At 38.2% G+C, this 18,176-nt stretch overlaps 1 protein-coding gene across 2 annotated transcripts in view; it reads left to right on the forward strand.

Annotated features, from left to right (window-relative positions):
• LOC128697700 (RAB6A-GEF complex partner protein 2) overlaps positions 1–18,176 on the forward strand; it is a 56,505-nt gene that overhangs the window by 4,994 nt on the left and 33,335 nt on the right. For both annotated transcript variants that reach the window (XM_070099743.1, XM_070099744.1), the window contains exons 4-7: positions 439–546; positions 2,558–2,707; positions 10,217–10,329; positions 17,036–17,188. In XM_070099743.1, the coding sequence (XP_069955844.1) occupies positions 439–546; positions 2,558–2,707; positions 10,217–10,329; positions 17,036–17,188 (524 nt within the window). The remainder of the gene's footprint in view (positions 1–438; positions 547–2,557; positions 2,708–10,216; positions 10,330–17,035; positions 17,189–18,176) is intronic.

Here is an 18,176-nt window from a genome sequence, read left to right on the forward strand (position 1 = left end):
GGAGCATACAGTACTATAGTGGTAGTGGGTTTGTGTCACCCATCTTTAATATTGTTTTAATGTCACCTTTGCACCATTTATAACATTTCTGGTATACTTTTAAATGTTTATGCAGTAGTGTAATGTATATTGAAATAAAGAGAATAGAGGAAATCAGCTCTAATGTACATTATTTTGGTATAAATACTGGTCAGAAAGCCCGTTGTAAGTCTGAGGCGTCGGTAAATGATTACATCGGTAAGTGAGGAGAGGCTGTATGTCAAAAAATGCTTCCAACTCCTCTGAAACATCATAATATGCAATAATAATATACATTTTTATTGACTCTTCATATTCTTTTTTAAAAATGTGATATAGTTCTTGTGCTGATAATTTTATATTTGAAGGAGATAAAATATTTTGTTTTATCCTTATAAGTGTATACTTTGTGTTTAACAGATACATCATTTGCTCCACATCGAGGGGAACGTGGTCATGTTGTTCTCTCGACCAAACCAAAAATCCTCTTTTGTGACCTACAGTTGTTGCCTGGTGAAAGTCGATCATGTAAGGGCAACAAAGTTTTGTACCTGTGGTTATTTTCACTGGTTCTCCTACTCTTGCAGTCCGATCTGCTACCAGAGCTCCTTGTTGACTTCCAGACTGTATGTGTCAGTGGCCTGTAACCATACAGTCAAAACCCAAATAATCTGCCACTTGTTGAAATTAATCCTGTTTCCTCTTGAAAACTTTATTCCAACAATATTTCTTATACAGTATTTTTTTATAATTTTGAATTTAAGGACTAGGAGCTAAGGTAAATTTTATCATCAAAGACTGATAACCCTCTCTTTTTTAATTTTTACAGTGTACTTTCCTCCTTTCACATTACTGATTGATTTGCACTCGAATGTCTCCTTATTTGGTTTAGTCAATGCATTCCTATAGAGAGCATGAGTATTATCCTTATTTCAAATTATTATTATTTTTATTATTATTATTATTAATACAGTTATAGGAAGTGCTAAACTTGTAGTAGAATGAGAGACAATAAGATTTAATCTGAGAAATGAGAGGGATGGCTCCAATTCTTTGGATCAAGAGCCCTTCACTGGTATCAAAATGAGGCCTTGACAGGAGCTCATTTCAAAATCCTGCTCTGTCTTGGGTATATTATCAGTTTATCATACCCCAATATGTGATCCACAACTGTCAAATGATACATGGATACCTATTGGCTGCTAGGTGAACATGTTTGTGAATCTCAACGTACTCGATATTTTAATACGGTAGCCTCAGATCTGAATCCCACAGCCAAAAAAAAAAAAAAAAAGCTCACAATCAAAAAAATCCGAATTTGATTTCATGGCAAGATGAAACACACAGGTAAGTCCTCTTACACCTGCTATCTATGTTCACCTGGCAGTAAGACTGGTACGTGGGTGTTAGTCGACTGTAGTGGTCTGTATCCTTGGAGATAGTATCCTCTACCTTTGAAATTTTATTTCTTCTTTCCACTTCACACACAGCTTTCTTTGCCAGCTGATGCAGCATTTTATGCCACTGTATTTGCTGCAGTAACTATATACTAAAAAATGACCATCATATTATCTTCAGTGTCTTTTCTCACGCCTGACTAAACACAGACCAGCTCAGGATTAGCAGAGAGAGGATCAAGCCTCCACTTCTTCTTTCACTGAATGATCTACGTGGGTTTTGTGCTTCACGAAATAGGGCTCTTGATCCAGGGAAGTAGATTTACCCCTCTGGATCATATCCAGTTGCCTCCCATTCCCCAGGTGCTGTATGACCCCTACAGGTTTATCACTTTCTGATGAAAATAATATTAGCCTTGAAGCTTTACATGTACATATATCCAGTTGTTCAGTAATTCTGTTAGTACAGTATTACATGGTGGACTGGACTAACCAGCTTTGCCCTTGCTACCTTTCTATCAGTGTGAGTTTGTAAATGGTCCAAGTCAGACTGAAACATCATGGTAAGCTCCTCTCTCTCCCATGTGCTGGTTATTTGTGTATTGTTCCAGTCATGGTATTATGCCTTTTGTTCTTTACTGTGTGTAATTTGTTACACAATATTCTACATATTCATTTATGCATTTTAAGTATCATGTATAGTATTATTAATTAGTAACAGATGTTACTTACCACAGAAAATGTTGTGGTAATCAACATGTTGTCAGAATTATGCACTATTTTTCAGTAAGAAAACATTTTTTCCATAAATTTTCCTTATTTTTTTCTTTCCAAACACGTTTACCCCCCCCCTCTTAATTAAGGTGTGATTAAGGTAATATTTATGAATGGATTCAGGAAAACTGGTTATCCAGACTTGAGTTCTGGAGATGGGAAGCACAGCACCTGCACTCTGATCAGTGGATGGGAATTTTGTAGCTTGGAAGGTTATTTGAATCATGATATCTGCACAGTTCTGGAAAGAACTAGAGAATGAGTAATGGTGAAACTATATCCTTCTCTGGGTCACTCTACCTTGGTGGGAAATGGCTGATGTATTAAAAAAGAAATTTAAAGACATTGTCTGTTTGCCCTGTGAACAGTTGTATACAAAGAGACACTTCCCTGCGATGCTCCTCCGACGTATCGTGGTCAGCTGCTTAAATACGCTTACAAGATAACCATTGGTACTCAGAGGCTTGGAGGACCAACTAAGCTACTTCGTGTTCCTATCAGAGTCATTGTACTCCAAGGTAATATTTCCTAATCATGTAAGCTTTGTTGACTTCATATCTCTTTTAAGTGTACATATTTTGATCAATTTGTGGGATTTATTTTTATTGAAGTATGTACAGGGTAATTGAAGTTTCTTAAGAGATTTATAGAGTGAAAAGTGTAAGATAATGTAAGTGAAAATAATTAATGTGTGTGTTAAATCAAGTTAATACTGTACATAACATTTTTAGTACAGGTAATATTATTTTGTCTCCATGGGGAAGTGGAGAAGAATCCTTCCTCAGTATGCTATGAGTGTTGTAAGAAGCAACCAAAATGCTGGGAGCAAGGGGCTAGTAAGCCCTTCTCTTGTATATATTACTAAATGTAAAAAGAAGAAAAAGTTCTTTGTCAGGTCACTCTACCCTGGTGGGAGCTGGCCAGTGTGTTGAAAAAACAAAAATTATTTTATAGTTGCTAAAATCTTTGGTTACAACTTCACCAGTTTATGATAATAGGCATTAAGAACTCTGCTTATGTATATCAGTCAGGCAAAGGGACTTTTCCCTAGTGTTGCAAAATGTTACCCTAGCTTTTGGGTGTGTTCACATGTATACATGTGAAGGGTGGCAGACTCAGGCAAACACAGTTAAAAATGTACAGTGACAGTTTTACTGTGGGAAGAGACAGAACACGGTATAGTGTTCTTATAATATTGAAACCATAATATTTCTGTTTTTGAAGATTATCATTGTTGCAGTTCCTCTTGATACTATATCACTAATAATCAATGTATCACTGTTATAACTTCTCCTGAAGCTGTCACTAGTCACTGTAGTTTCTCACAGTACTGTCACCAGTTACAGTGCCTATCCTCATCATCAACACCGGCCACTGCAAATGGTGTTTTGCTGCTGTCTGCTGTTCATTGATGGCTTAAAGACTGTTAACTCCCTGACAACTGACTCTGAACTGCCTTTTCCTGCCTTACATCAGGCAGAAAGCTCTGATTGATTAGCTCAGAACAGTCACCATAGTGCAGATTATTCAAGCACGCTTAACCCTTAACCCTTTGAGGGTTTTCGTCGTACTAGTACGTTTTACGCGTAGGGGTTTTTGACGTACTAGTACGCATAAATTCTAGCGGCCTCAAATCTAGTGGGAGAAAGCTGGTAGGCCTTCATATGAAAGAATGGGTCTATGTGGTCAGTGTGCACAGTCTAAAAAAAATCCTGCAGCACACAGTGCATAATGAGAAAAAAAAAACTTTGACCATTTTTTTGGAATAAATCAGCGACTTTGCAGTGTATTTTCGTATGGTATTTATTGTTGTATTCTAGTTTTCTTGGTCTCATTTTATAGAATGGAAGACATATTACAGAAATTGAGATGATTTTGGCTGGTTTTACAAAGAAAGGTGCCTTGAAATTGAGCTCAAAGTAGCAGAAATGTTCGATTTTTACCAAACTTCAAAAGTAAACAAATCGTGCCAAGCGTGCAATACACGTCAACTGGTGAGTCTAATATTCTTTCACAAGTGCACCAATAATATTTATACCATTTTTTACACTAATGCAGTAGTCTGCATAACAGTAAATCTTATATTTTTTGTGAGAATAAAAATTCAAAATGGAAAGCAAAAGAATATAAGAGGGGCCTTGAGACGTGACTAATGACTAGAGGAAATGTCATTTTAGTGCCAGGAATGTCTTTCTTGTTTATTCTGGACCCTATTCGGAAATTGGCATCTTTTGAAATTTGTGTGAAATTGGCAAAATTGCTAAATTCTGACCACTGTACTGGATAGTTGAATTTCATAAATGGGTGGTTTCTTGCACCCATTCGATAGAAAAAATGGAGTTCTAGCGAAATATTCATGTTTTTTGTCGACTAGTACAGCGAAATTGGCCGAAAATGGGGCTCAAAGTGGGCAAAATCGCCGATGCGTAAACATCGCCGAGACCGCTAACTTTGCGAGAGCATAATTTCGTAAGTTTTCTATCAAATTTCAAACTTTTGGTGTCTTTATGATCGGGAAAAGATTCTCTATCTTTTCATAAGAGAAAATAATTTTTTTTTTTTTTAAATTTGGCCGACCCTGAGAACGAGTTTCAGAGAGGGCCTGTCGACCCTCAAAGGGTTTAACTGTCCAAACGTAGATCTACTTTTACACACGTAGCGCCCCGACCTTGATTTCCCCCATTTGAAAGCATGTAGAAAAAACTTAGATCTTCATTTGGGCAGTTGAACCCTTTTATGTCGAAACCCAAAATCCTGAGGTGTCTCCTGGTGTTGCAAAATATTTGAAAAAAAAAATTATTTTTCTTATGAAATGATAGAGAATCTTTTCCCAATGGTAATGACACCAAAAGTACGAAATTTGATGGAACACTTAGGGAATTACGCTCTCGTGAAGTTAGTGACCTTGGCGATATTTACGAATTGGCGATTTCGCCCACTTTGAGCCCTATTTTCAGCTAATTCCATAGTTCCAGTTGACCAAACTCATAGTTGTTTCTTTAGAACTCCATTTGTTCTATTGATTGTGTACAAGAAACTACCCTTTACTGATTTCAACTACCCAATAAAGTGGTCAGAAATTGGCAATTTGGCCAAGTTCACGCAAATAAAAAAATATGCCAATTTCAAAATAGGGTCCAGAATGAACAATGCAGACATTCCTGGCTCTAAAATAGCATTTTCTTTGTTCATCAGTCACATCTCCAGGCTCCTCTGATATTACTCTTGCTTTCTGTTTTGAATTTTTATTCAAACAAAAAATAGAAGATTTACAGGAAGGCCCCGCTTTACGGCGTTTCACTTTACGGCGTTCCGCTAATACGGACATTTCAAATTATGACCAAAACTCACTATACGGCTCCCCCCACCTGACTTTCTAATACGGTCACCGTGCCCCACCCTGTTTGTTTACATTCTCCATGAGCTCAGTAAGCACTAAGTGTCTCCATTTTGTCTGAAAACTCCAAAATTTCAAATGTTTTTAAAAGTTATTTCATATTTTATATATACTCTGATAATTATACTTATGTATACCTGTACCTAAATAAACTTACATACATCGAGTCATTTAAATGTCGTATATTACGTTAATATACACATTTTCATTAATCCATCCATGATATTTTTTTCAAAATTATATAATAAACACGATGCATAACATATAAATAAGATAAATACACCCCACAGTAGAATAAATAAACAAATGTGAGATGTCGTAGCAGACGACTTGCACAAGTGGTGATAATAACAATACTGAGTCTCATTAAATGTCGTATATTACGGTAATATACACATTTTCATTAATCCATCCATGATATTTTTTTCAAAATCATATAATAAACACGATGCATAACATATAAATAAGATAAATACACCCCACAGTAGAATAAATAAACAAATGTGAGATGTCGTAGCAGACGACTTGCACAAGTGGTGATAATAACAATACCGAGTCTCATTAAATGTCGTATATTACGGTAATATACACATTTTCATTAATCCATCCATGATATTTTTTTCAAAATCATATAATAAACACGATGCATAACATATAAATAAGATAAATACACCCCACAGTAGAATAAATAAACAAATGTGAGATGTCGTAGCAGACGACTTGCACAAGTGGTGATAATAACAATACCGAGTCTCATTAAATGTCGTATATTACGGTAATATACACATTTTCATTAATCCATCCATGATATTTTTTTCAAAATTATATAATAAACACGATACATAACATAAAAAGATGATAAATACACCCCACAATAGAATAAATAAACATAAATATAAGATGTGGGAGCCACATAACTTGTACAAGTGACGCCAAGAATAACATTTTCTCTAATCTAACATAAGAGTAAATGTGTTACTGGGGGTAACTGTAGAAAATTATTCCTTTCGTATGTATGTAAGTAAGTTTATTCAGGTATACACAAATACAGTTACATAGATTATCATACATAACAACATACGTGTAGAGAACCTAGGATAACCCAAAAAAGTCAGTGTGACTTATTTCCATTGCCTTCACTCAGAGCTTCATTTCTTCTCAAAATGATGTTACATGAGAATGGGAGTGTTCTTCTTTATTAATTCTACCGTATCAATGTAGAGACAACCTGTACACAATGTAACTTGTACACAAACCAGACGTGTACACTTCGTTTGTTTACAAAACTTACCTTCCCCTGGTTTGTTTACATAACTGCGCCTGCCCCCTCTCATGTATTCATTCTTTCTCTCTCTCATTTATTCGTTTTATCTCATTTACTTACTCCTGACCCTACATTAAGACTACAAATATTTTAAGGTAAGTAATGAGTGAACTGTATATACATTTTATCGCTCTGGGATGCTTAAATATCATAGAATAGTATGTGTGGGTGGGGTGGCCTGGTGAGGCTATTACAATACATACCACACTTGATTTCTTACAATAAATACTACTTGTCTCACCCTAGATTAAGACTATAAATATTTTAAGGTAAGTAATGAGTGCACTATGTGTGTATTGTACCTTTTTATTGTTTTTTGATGCCTGGTTCTATTGCTAACTTAATATATGTTAGTGTAAACTTGTTATCTAGTGTTTGTATGCATTTATAAGTGGAAAAAAAGGGTGTTCCACTTTACGGCGATTTCCGCTTTACGGCGGTAGCCTGGAACCTAACCCGCCGTATAAGTGGGGCCTTCCTGTACTGTTATGCAGACTATTGCAATATTATAATAATTGTATAAAAAGCATCAACTCACTTATGACTGCATATTAGAATGGCTAGGTGGACATTTATTGGACAATGACATCATTTGTTTGCTCTTGAACATCGGCAAAAATCAAACATTTCTCCTACTTTGAGCTCCATTTCAAGGCCCTTTTCGTAGTAAAACCAATCAAAATCACTTCTATTTCTATAATATGTTTTCCATATATATATATAACCATAAAAACTGTACGAAAATACACTTCAAAGTCAGCATTATAATCCAAAAACACTATCAGAGTTTTTTTCCTCATTATGCACTGCGTGCTGCAGGATTTTTTTTATATGGCGCACACTGACCACACAGACCCATTCTCTCACATGTGGGCCTACCAGCTTTCTCCTCCTCGATTTGAAGCCGCTAGAATTTTTGAGTATATATACGTCAAACACGGTGGCTCGTAAGACATATATATATGACCGAAACAGTCAAAGGGTTAAGGGTTAAAATAACCAATCAGCAACTTACAGCTTCTGTGGGCAGCACCCTATTGACCAAGCCAGTCCTTGCCAATTGCTCAAACTATACCAAAATCCAGCTTTCTCATTCGTTGACTTAAATTTGATCAAGCAACCAGTTATCATATTCATAACACAATGAATGATTTTCTATTTGATTTATTCTCACTATGACCCATTTTGGGTACAGTGCTGTCTGGTAATTCCATTAGTGTGGTAATTCCATTAGTGTGATATACATTCATCATAAGTGGCTGGAGCAGTTTACAAAGCTTGTTGAAGATTTGTATCATACAAAATTAAGTTTTAATGGACTAATTGAGTTTAGTACAGTTATCATAGGCCTGGAATATCATCTGCATAATGTGTGGAACACACACAATAATAATAATACAGCGATCCCTCCAATTAACTGACTAAATTGTTGGAAACTTCTAAATTATGAATTGTTCATGATTATCTCATTGTGTTCTGAGCAAACAAACTTGGTCTCCTGGTTTGGACAACAACCAGACACTAGCAATATGGGAACTGTAGCCTGTAGTACTACAATACAGTACTTCTTCTTCTTCTTTCTTTCAACAAACCAGCTGTATCCCACTAAGGCAGGGTGGTCCAAAAAGAAAAACGAGTCTCTCTTTTTAACTTTAGTAATGTATTCAGGAAAAGGGATTACTAGTCCCTTGCTCCCAGCATATTAATCGCCTCTTACAACGTGCATGGCTTACAGATGAAGAATTCCACTTACCCATATAGATAAGAGGAAATAAACAAGAACAAGAACTAGTAAGATAATAGAAGAAAACCAAGAGGGGTGTGTTTATATGTGCTTATACATGCAAGTGACGTGTAACCTAAGTGTAAGTAGAAGTAGCAAGAAGTACCTGAAAACTTGCATGTTTATGAGACAGAAAAAAGACACCAGCAATCCTCCTCCTTACAATAAATTGGCCGTATCCCACCGAGGCAGGGTGGCCCAAAAAGAAAAACAAAAGTTTCTCCTTTTAAATTTAAGGGCTCTAGCCCCTTGCTCCCGGCATTTTAGTCTCCTCGTACAACACGCATGGCTTACGGAGGAAGAATTCTGTTCTACTTCCCCATGGAAATAAGCGGAAATAAACAAAAACAAGAACTAGTAAGAAGATAGAAGAAAACCCAGAGGGGTGTGTATATATATGCTTGTACATGTATGTGTATCAAGAATCAACTAGCAGGCCAGACTTGATTCCTGGAGATGGGAAGTATAGTGCCGGCACTCTGAAGGAGGGGTGTTAATGTTGCTGTTTTATAACTGTAGTGTAAGCATGCCTCTGGCAAGACAGTGATGGAGTGAATGATGATGGAAGTTTTTCTTTTTCAGGCCACCCTACCTTGGTGAGAAACAGCCGATGTGTTCATAAAAAAGAATAATAATAATGTACCTGTAGTGTGACCTAAGTGTAAGGAGAAGTAGCAAGACATACCTGAAATCTTGCATGTATATGCGACAAAAAAGACACCAGCAATCCTTCCATCATGTAAAACAATTACAGGCTTCCGTTTTACACTCATTTGGCAGGACGGCAGTACCTCCCTGGTGGTTGCTGTCTGCCAACCTACCACCTACAATACAGTACAGTACTGTATTATAGAAATTTTATAGTACTTTTTGTAATTTAGTTATTTTATTTACCTTTTCATGGTGGAGAGATGAAATGTAAACCCCCATGATTAATAGTGGAGACTCAGAATAACTTTTATTCTGGGTCAGAGGAGCTGTAAAGCTCTACTAGTGAAAATAATGTAGAAAGCTGAGAAGATGTGGCACTGAAAACCCAGACTCAACCTTCTTTATCAGTTCAAGTTTCTGCTGAACATGGAACCACACATTTCCTCTTGACATCACCACTTGCTTTAGAAGCCATTGTTAATTACACTTTACTGAATAATGCTAATAAGGTCACATAAAATACTTCAGGAGAAATTAGAGACTGAATGAGGAGTGTATGAGCGACTACAAGCAATAAACTGGTGCAGGCAGTCTAAAGCTTAGGAAACAAATCAGACAGACAGGTCCTGGACATGGCCACTCTGGTCAGTACTGGACAAATGTTAGAGTCATCAGACTTGGTCCAATATTTCAGAAGACAACTGGTCACTATTACTACAGACAAAATCCAGAATTATAGACTTTTTACCATTTTCTCCAAATGATTATAATATTTGTCCAGTCAGTTTTTTTTGTCTAAAATTGCTGAAATTTGTTAATGAGAGGTTTGAATAAAAAATAATAATAATAATAATAATTTTATTTTTTTACAGGGCTAAGTGAAGCTTGTATTTATAGTGAAAGTGGGGATCTAGCACCCTCGAATCCATTTCTACATACACCTCATCGAGACACTCCAAGGCACACTGCTCTACAAATTATTCAGGCAAGCTTTGATTTTTTAGCAGTTACAGAGATAATGAATGTTTCAATTATATGCTAGGCAAATAAGCATTTCTGATATTCCTTCAGTTCTTCAGCTTATAAAGCTCAAAGGTATATATGTTAATGGTTCCAGGGATTATTGGCTATGGTATTACAGTGGTAGAATATACTGACAGTAGTATGCAAATATGACACTGTGTAGGTTATGGAATTTTATTAATAAAGATGTTTCATCTACCAGGGGCTTCATTGATTCTTAATTTGAAAATTGACAGAGACCCTGGTGGATGAGATGTCTTTGTTAATGAGATGCCATAACCTGCACATTGTGTCTTATTTACATACTGTACATCATTGCCTCTGCAACCCTGTCTCACACCAGGCCTCCTGGACTGGAAAAGATATATCACAGAAATAAGAAGTGTTAGGAAATATGAAGGATAGTAAAAATAAATGAATACTAAATGTCAACATTAGTTTCTAAGATTCATCTGTCATATTATGTTTATGAGACTGAAAGACATGACCAGCAATCCTGCCATAATGCAACACGACTCACGAAATCATAATGACATGTAATTAAGGATTTTATTTCTTTGCATAGTTTACAATGTGTAATTACAATTTTGAAAGCCACTATCATGCCAGGGCATTTCAGGCAGACTAAACTAAATGCTTAACAGACTACTTAATACTAGACATATATAACATAGTTGGGAAACAAGTGTAGTCAAAGATAAGATAAAACCAATATTGCAAACTAGAAATACCACAGGAAATAGCAAACACGAGAACTCCACTAGCAATAGTGAGGATATATTACCAAAAACAACTGGTGGGAGCTCCATTGTTGGTGCTAGGAAGGATAGGAATAAGACAGGGAAACATGCACCAACAGGGAATACAGTCACAGAAACCCAAGGCAAACGGAAACCAAGCCTGTGCACATACTATGCACTTGGTATCTGCAGACATGGGAAATCTGGAAAAACAGACGGGACGTGCAACTATGACCACCCTAGAAAATGCCGTGCCCATATGACAACAGGAAAATGCAAACTCCCTTCCTGTAAGCTTTTTCACCCTGAAATGTGTACCTCTTCAGTACCTGGAGTTTACCTGGAGAGAGTTCCGGGGGTCAACGCCCCCGCGGCCCGGTCTGTGACCAGGCCTCCTGGTGGATCAGAGCCTGATCAAACAGGCTGTTGCTGCTGGCTGCACGCAAACCAACGTACGAGCCACAGCCCGGCTGATCAGGAACTGACTTTAGGTGCTTGTCCAGTGCCAGCTTGAAGACTGCCAGGGGTCTGTTGGTAATCCCCCATATGCGTGCTGGGAGGCAGTTCAACAGTCTCGGGCCCCTGACACTTATTGTATGGTCTCTTAACGTGCTAGTGACATCCCTGCTTTTCATTGGGGGGATGGTGCATCGTCTGCCAAGTCTTTTGCTTTCGTAGTGAGTGATTTTCGTGTGCAAGTTCGGTACTAGTCCCTCTAGGATTTTCCAGGTGTATATAATCATGTATCTCTCCCTCCTGCGTTCCAGGGAATACAGGTTTAGAAACCTCAAGCGCTCCCAGTAATTGAGGTGTTTTATCTCCGTTATGCGCGCCGTGAAAGTTCTCTGTACATTTTCTAGGTCGGCAATTTCACCTGCCTTGAAAGGTGCTGTTAGAGTGCAGCAATATTCCAGCCTAGATAGAACAAGTGACCTGAAGAGTGTCATCATGGGCTTGGCCTCCCTAGTTTTGAAGGTTCTCATTATCCATCCTGTCATTTTTCTAGCAGATGCGATTGATACAATGTTATGGTCCTTGAAGGTGAGATCCTCCGACATAATCACTCCCAGGTCTTTGACGTTGGTGTTTCGCTCTATTTTGTGGCCAGGAAAGACTGTGCTATAACTTAAATTGCCAGGCACACCATCTAAAGGGGACAAAAAGATACAAAACATCCAGGCCATGGGAAAACCTGGGTAGCCACAGCCACTCAAGAGGGAGAGGTTTTTTAGTGCCAGGAAGGAAAAAAAAACTGGCAGGAAATGGCAGAAATCGTACACCAAATCCAGTCATTCCTGGAGTGGAACCACAGTCGATGGCCTCCACTCCAAACCAACAGATACAGATACTAATGCCGGAAAAAAAATCCCCCCCAGTACCAACAATACCACCAGTCTGATGACATTCTTCTTTGCAAATATACAGGGTCTAAAGCCAGCAACAAACAACAAAATATCTTTCATCCGTGGACTGCTTGCAGAGGCAAAGGCAATGTTTGCGGCTTTCACTGACATCCACATAAAGGATCACTTGGACAACGAAATATGGATCCCAGGTTACAACCTATACAGATGTGACAGAGTGAACAGGCAAAAGGGGGGGGTTGGCCTGTACATTGCAGAGTCACTTATTTGCACAGAACTGCTTAATGCCTCAAATGATGTAGTGGAAGTTTTAGCAGTAAAGGTCGAGAACCAAAACCTAGTCATTGTGGTAGTCTACAAGCCTCCGGATGCAACATCCCAGCAATTCCAGGAACAGCTGTTAAAAATTGACCACTGTCTGGAAAATCTTCCACCTCCTGCATCCAACATCTTGCTCCTGGGGGATTTCAACTTAAGGCGCCTAAAATGGAGGAATATAGCAAATAATATTGTTGCAGTAATAACACCAGGAGGCATCTCTGATGAAAACTCACACTCACACGAGCTTTTAAATCTCTGCACAAAATTCAATTTAAACCAGCAAATAATTGAGCCTACTAGACTGGAGAATACACTAGACCTCATCTTCACTAACAATGATGATCTGATAAGAAATGTCACCATATCAAAAACAATATACTCAGATCACAACATAATTGAGGTTCAGACATGTATGCATGGAGCCCCAGACCGACATAATGAGGTTAGTCACGAGGGAGCATTCACCAAATTCAACTTCAGTAACAAAAACATAAAGTGGGACCAAGTAAACCAAGTCCTAACCGATATAAGCTGGGAAGATATACTAAGCAACACAGACCCCAACTTATGCCTAGAACAGATTAACTCCGTGGCACTCGATGTATGCACAAGGCTTATTCCTCTAAGAAAAAGGAGGAGTAGATGCAAAATAGAAAGAGACAGGCGCTCCCTTTACAGGCGACGGAAAAGAATAACAGAGCGGCTAAAAGAGGTCAATATATCTGAAATGCGTAGGGAGACACTGGTCAGAGAAATAGCAAGCATCGAACTTAAGCTAAAGGAATCTTATAGGAGTCAGGAATCGCGGGAAGAACTAAAAGCCATAAATGAAATCGAAAGAAACCCAAAGTATTTCTTCTCCTATGCCAAATCAAAGTCGAGAACAACGTCCAGTATTGGGCCCCTACTTAAACAAGATGGGTCCTACACAGATGACAGCAAGGAAATGAGTGAACTACTCAAGTCCCAATATGACTCAGTTTTTAGCAAGCCGCTAACCAGACTGAGAGTCGAAGATCAAAATGAATTTTTTATGAGAGAGCCACAGAATTTGGTTAACACAAGCCTATCCGATGTTATCCTGATGCCAAATGACTTCAAACAGGCGATAAATGACATGCCCATGCACTCTGCCCCAGGGCCAGACTCATGGAACTCCGTGTTCATTAAGAACTGCAAGAAGCCCCTATCACGAGCCTTTTCCATCCTATGGAGAGGGAGCATGGACACGGGCGTCGTCCCACAGTTACTAAAAACAACAGACATAGCCCCACTCCACAAAGGGGGCAGTAAAGCAACAGCAAAGAACTACAGACCGATAGCACTAACATCCTATACCATAAAAATCTTTGAAAGGGTCCTAAGAAGCAAGATCACCACCCTTCTAGAAACCCATCAGTTACACAACCCAGGGCAACATGGGTTTAGAACAGGTCGCTCCTGTCTGTCTCAACTATTGGATCACTACGACAAGGTCCTAGATGCACTAGAAGACAAAAAGAATGCAGATGTAATATATACAGACTTTGCAAAAGCCTTCAACAAGTGTGACCATGGCGTAATAGCGCACAAAATGCGTGCTAAAGGAATAACAGGAAAAGTCGGTCGATGGATCTATAATTTCCTCACTAACAGAACACAGAGAGTAGTCATCAACAGAGTAATGTCCGAGGCAGCTACGGTGAAAAGCTCTGTTCCACAAGGCACAGTACTCGCTCCCACCTTGTTCCTCATCCTCATATCCGACATAGACAAGGATGTCAGCCACAGCACCGTGTCTTCCTTTGCAGATGACACCCGAATCTGCATGACAGTGTCTTCCTTTGCAGACACTGCAAGGCTCCAGGCGGACATCAATCAAATCTTTCAGTGGGCTGCAGAAAACAATATGAAGTTCAACGATGAGAAATTTCAATTACTCAGATATGGTAAACACGAGGAAATTAAATCTTCATCAGAGTACAAAACAAATTCTGGCCACAAAATAGAGCGAAACACCAACGTCAAAGACCTGGGAGTGATCATGTCGGAGGATCTCACCTTCAAGGACCATAACATTGTATCAATCGCCTCTGCTAGAAAAATGACAGGATGAATAATGAGAACCTTCAAAACTAGGGAGGCCAAGCCCATGATGACACTCTTCAGGTCACTTGTTCTATCTAGGCTGGAATATTGCTGCACACTAACAGCACCTTTCAAGGCAGGTGAAATTGCTGACCTAGAAAATGTACAGAGAACCTTCACGGCACGCATAACGGAGATAAAACACCTCAATTACTGGGAGCACTTGAGGTACCTAAACCTGTATTCCCTGGAACGCAGGAGGGAGAGATACATGATTATATACACCTGGAAAATCCTAGAGGGACTAGTACCAAACTTCCACACGAAAATCACTCACTATGAAAGCAAAAGACTTGGCAGACGATGCAACATCCCCCCAACGAAAAGCAGGGGTGTCACTAGCACGTTAAGAGACCATACAATAAGTGTCAGGGGCCCGAGACTGTTCAACTGCCTCCCAGCATACATAAGGGGGATTACCAACAGACCCCTTGCAGTCTTCAAGCTGGCACTGGACAAGCACCTAAAGTCGGTTCCTGACCAGCCGGGCTGTGGCTCGTACGTTGGTTTGCATGCAGCCAGCAGTAACAGCCTGGTTGATCAGGCTCTGATCCACCAGGAGGCCTGGTTACAGAACTATATACAAAAGATGAGGTAATCAGTCCAAGGCTGAGGGACTGATTACCTCATCTTTTGTATATTGTTCTACTGCCTTCTAATTATGTCCTAGAATCTGTATTGATAAAGCCACTGGATGGCAAAACGTCTACAATAAAGATATCCAGATGTTGCACATGTGTCTTAACTTTCATATTGTCGGTATTTTATACCATTCTTGCACAACACCATTTGTGTATACATACTGGTGTCTGTTGTTAAGATATGATTTTAGGTAATCAAACAAGTGTCCTCAGACACCATAATGTTCAAGTTTTAGGTGCAAGAGATCGTGGTTGACCGTATCAAATGCTTTCCGTAGGTCTGTGAAGAGACCCAGTGGAATTTCCTTTTTTTTCAAGCATCGTATATAAAAGTTCAAGCATATGTGTAAATGCATTATTTGTACTTTTGCTTGACCTAAATCCAAACTGACAGGGGTTAAGTATGTTGTTGGATACTAAGTAGGAGTAAACTTGCTTGTGAATTATTTTTTCGAAGATTGTAGATAGAAGATATAGATATAGATCTATAGTTATTTAAATCAGTAGGATCACCTCCTTTGTGGATCAGAGTAACCCTTGCTGTCTTGAGTAGGGATGGGAAGGTTGAAGATTCAGTCGACTTGTTAAAAAGTGTTGCAATAATGGATGACGACAAATGAGAAGCTTTTTTATACATTAGTGGTGGTAAGTTATTTGGGTCTCCTGCCTTGTTCTTGAGTGTTTTTTTGAGGAGTGAGATTTCAATAGGGTTTGTTGGGGCTAGGAATAGAGTACGTATTTGGGTAGTTACCAATGAGGTAGTTTTGTGACACGTGGTATGGAATGCAACACATTTAATAGGCTTTCATATTCATAAGACAAGACAGTAGAAATTTCCTTGGAGGGTCTTGGCTAGTAGTTCATAAGTAGCATGTGGTAACTGTTGTATATTGATAACAATGTCATTATGAATTGCACTACATATGAAATGAAGCAGAATAAAAAATATGACCTCTTATGAGCTCATTTTGACTTATAACATAATTAAACTACAGTAAGTGAAAATGTGAACTATGCAAGTTTAGGATCCCAAGAGAAAACTGTACACTTTTAATCAAATATTTTTATTTCTAAATTTTTATACATTAAAATATGGAAGGAGTGAATATAAATGTTTAAAACATTCAAATACTACTCTACTTTGTTGATAAATGAAGTATTTGCTGTATGTTTTACAGCATAATGAGAATATGGCAGTTGAAAAGAGATCAATTTTACCAGTTATAAACCTGAATTATGGGTCATCACTTCCCCTTGATTATGTTAATAATCAAGGGAAAGTGGGAAAATTTCAATGGTGTTAAATGAAAAAAATACATACTCTTTGGTACTACTGCCAAGTGCATAAATTTTTATAAGCTTTCTGCTGAGAAGTATCTCCATATTTAGGATTTAAAACCTATTTTTAATAATAAAAACTTTCATATTTATGTAATTATACCTTTTTAATCAATATTGCATATTTTTTTGTGCAGAATGTTTCCACTCGGAAAAATGTTAGCCAGTATAATATAACAAATACTCGAGGCAAGGTAGTGCGGTTCTGCATTTACAAAACCAGCTTCAGGCTGGGAGAAGATATTGTAGCTACTTTCGACTTCAGCTCAGCAGAAGTTACATGCGTACAGGTGAGACTTATTGGTACCATAATCATATACAGCTCTTTGCATTTAAGGTAATTTTGTTTTAAATATACACTAGCAGCAACAGTACTTGTTGTTCCTTCTACAACATTAAACAAAATTCACCAGTTATACAGGTGTGGGGAGGTAGAACAAAAGTATGAAAATAATCAGAGTCTTTGATGATACAAATTTTTGTAGAAAAGAAATACTGAAGACTTGTGGAGGGATGGATGGTCATCTGTAAGCTTATTATATTTATGGAGAAACACATGACTCCCATAATGGTTATACAATACCTGGGTAATAGGAGGTATATAGTCAGGCACAGTCCAAGGAAGGAGAGAGTAACCCTGGTTCCTTGGATCAAAACCCCATTACTAGTATCAGGGGACCCTTTCATTCCCCCATCCCCTTGAAGAGTAATACAGTGGTACCTCGGTATATGTCCTTAATCCATTCCAGAACCTTGGACTTATACCAAACAGGACAAACACCAAACGAATTTTCTCATAAGAAATATGTATAGGGAAAACGATTAATCTGTTCCTATGAAAAAAAATCCTATTGTTATTGACATATTATACATTGATGGGGTTGTGTAAAATAATTTAAACACTGCTTAATACTAAAATACATAAATACAAAAGAATTAGATGAAATAAATGCCAATTTAACCTCACTTTACTTTGCTGAAAAGAGTCGAGTGTCTACTAGGATAGTGCTGAGAAGGGAGGAGGAAATGTTATTGTTTGGAAGGAGAGTCCCCCTTCTCTTTTCTGTCTCTTTTTCCTATTTGGACCTGGTTGAAGCTCACCAGGTTTGACTTTTACTAAAAACCTTTCCAAAGAACTTTGCTTCTGCCTTCTCCTCAGGATGTTTTGGAAATGTGACATTGTCTGGTCATTCCAGACAAAGGCTCAGGTTAGAGTATGTAGGTGAGAGGGAGATTATTTCCCAGTAAAAGTAGGCCTTAGACAGGGATGTGTGATAT

This window comes from Cherax quadricarinatus, chromosome 68 (assembly GCF_038502225.1).
Source record: "Cherax quadricarinatus isolate ZL_2023a chromosome 68, ASM3850222v1, whole genome shotgun sequence".
Classification (NCBI taxonomy): domain Eukaryota; kingdom Metazoa; phylum Arthropoda; class Malacostraca; order Decapoda; family Parastacidae; genus Cherax; species Cherax quadricarinatus.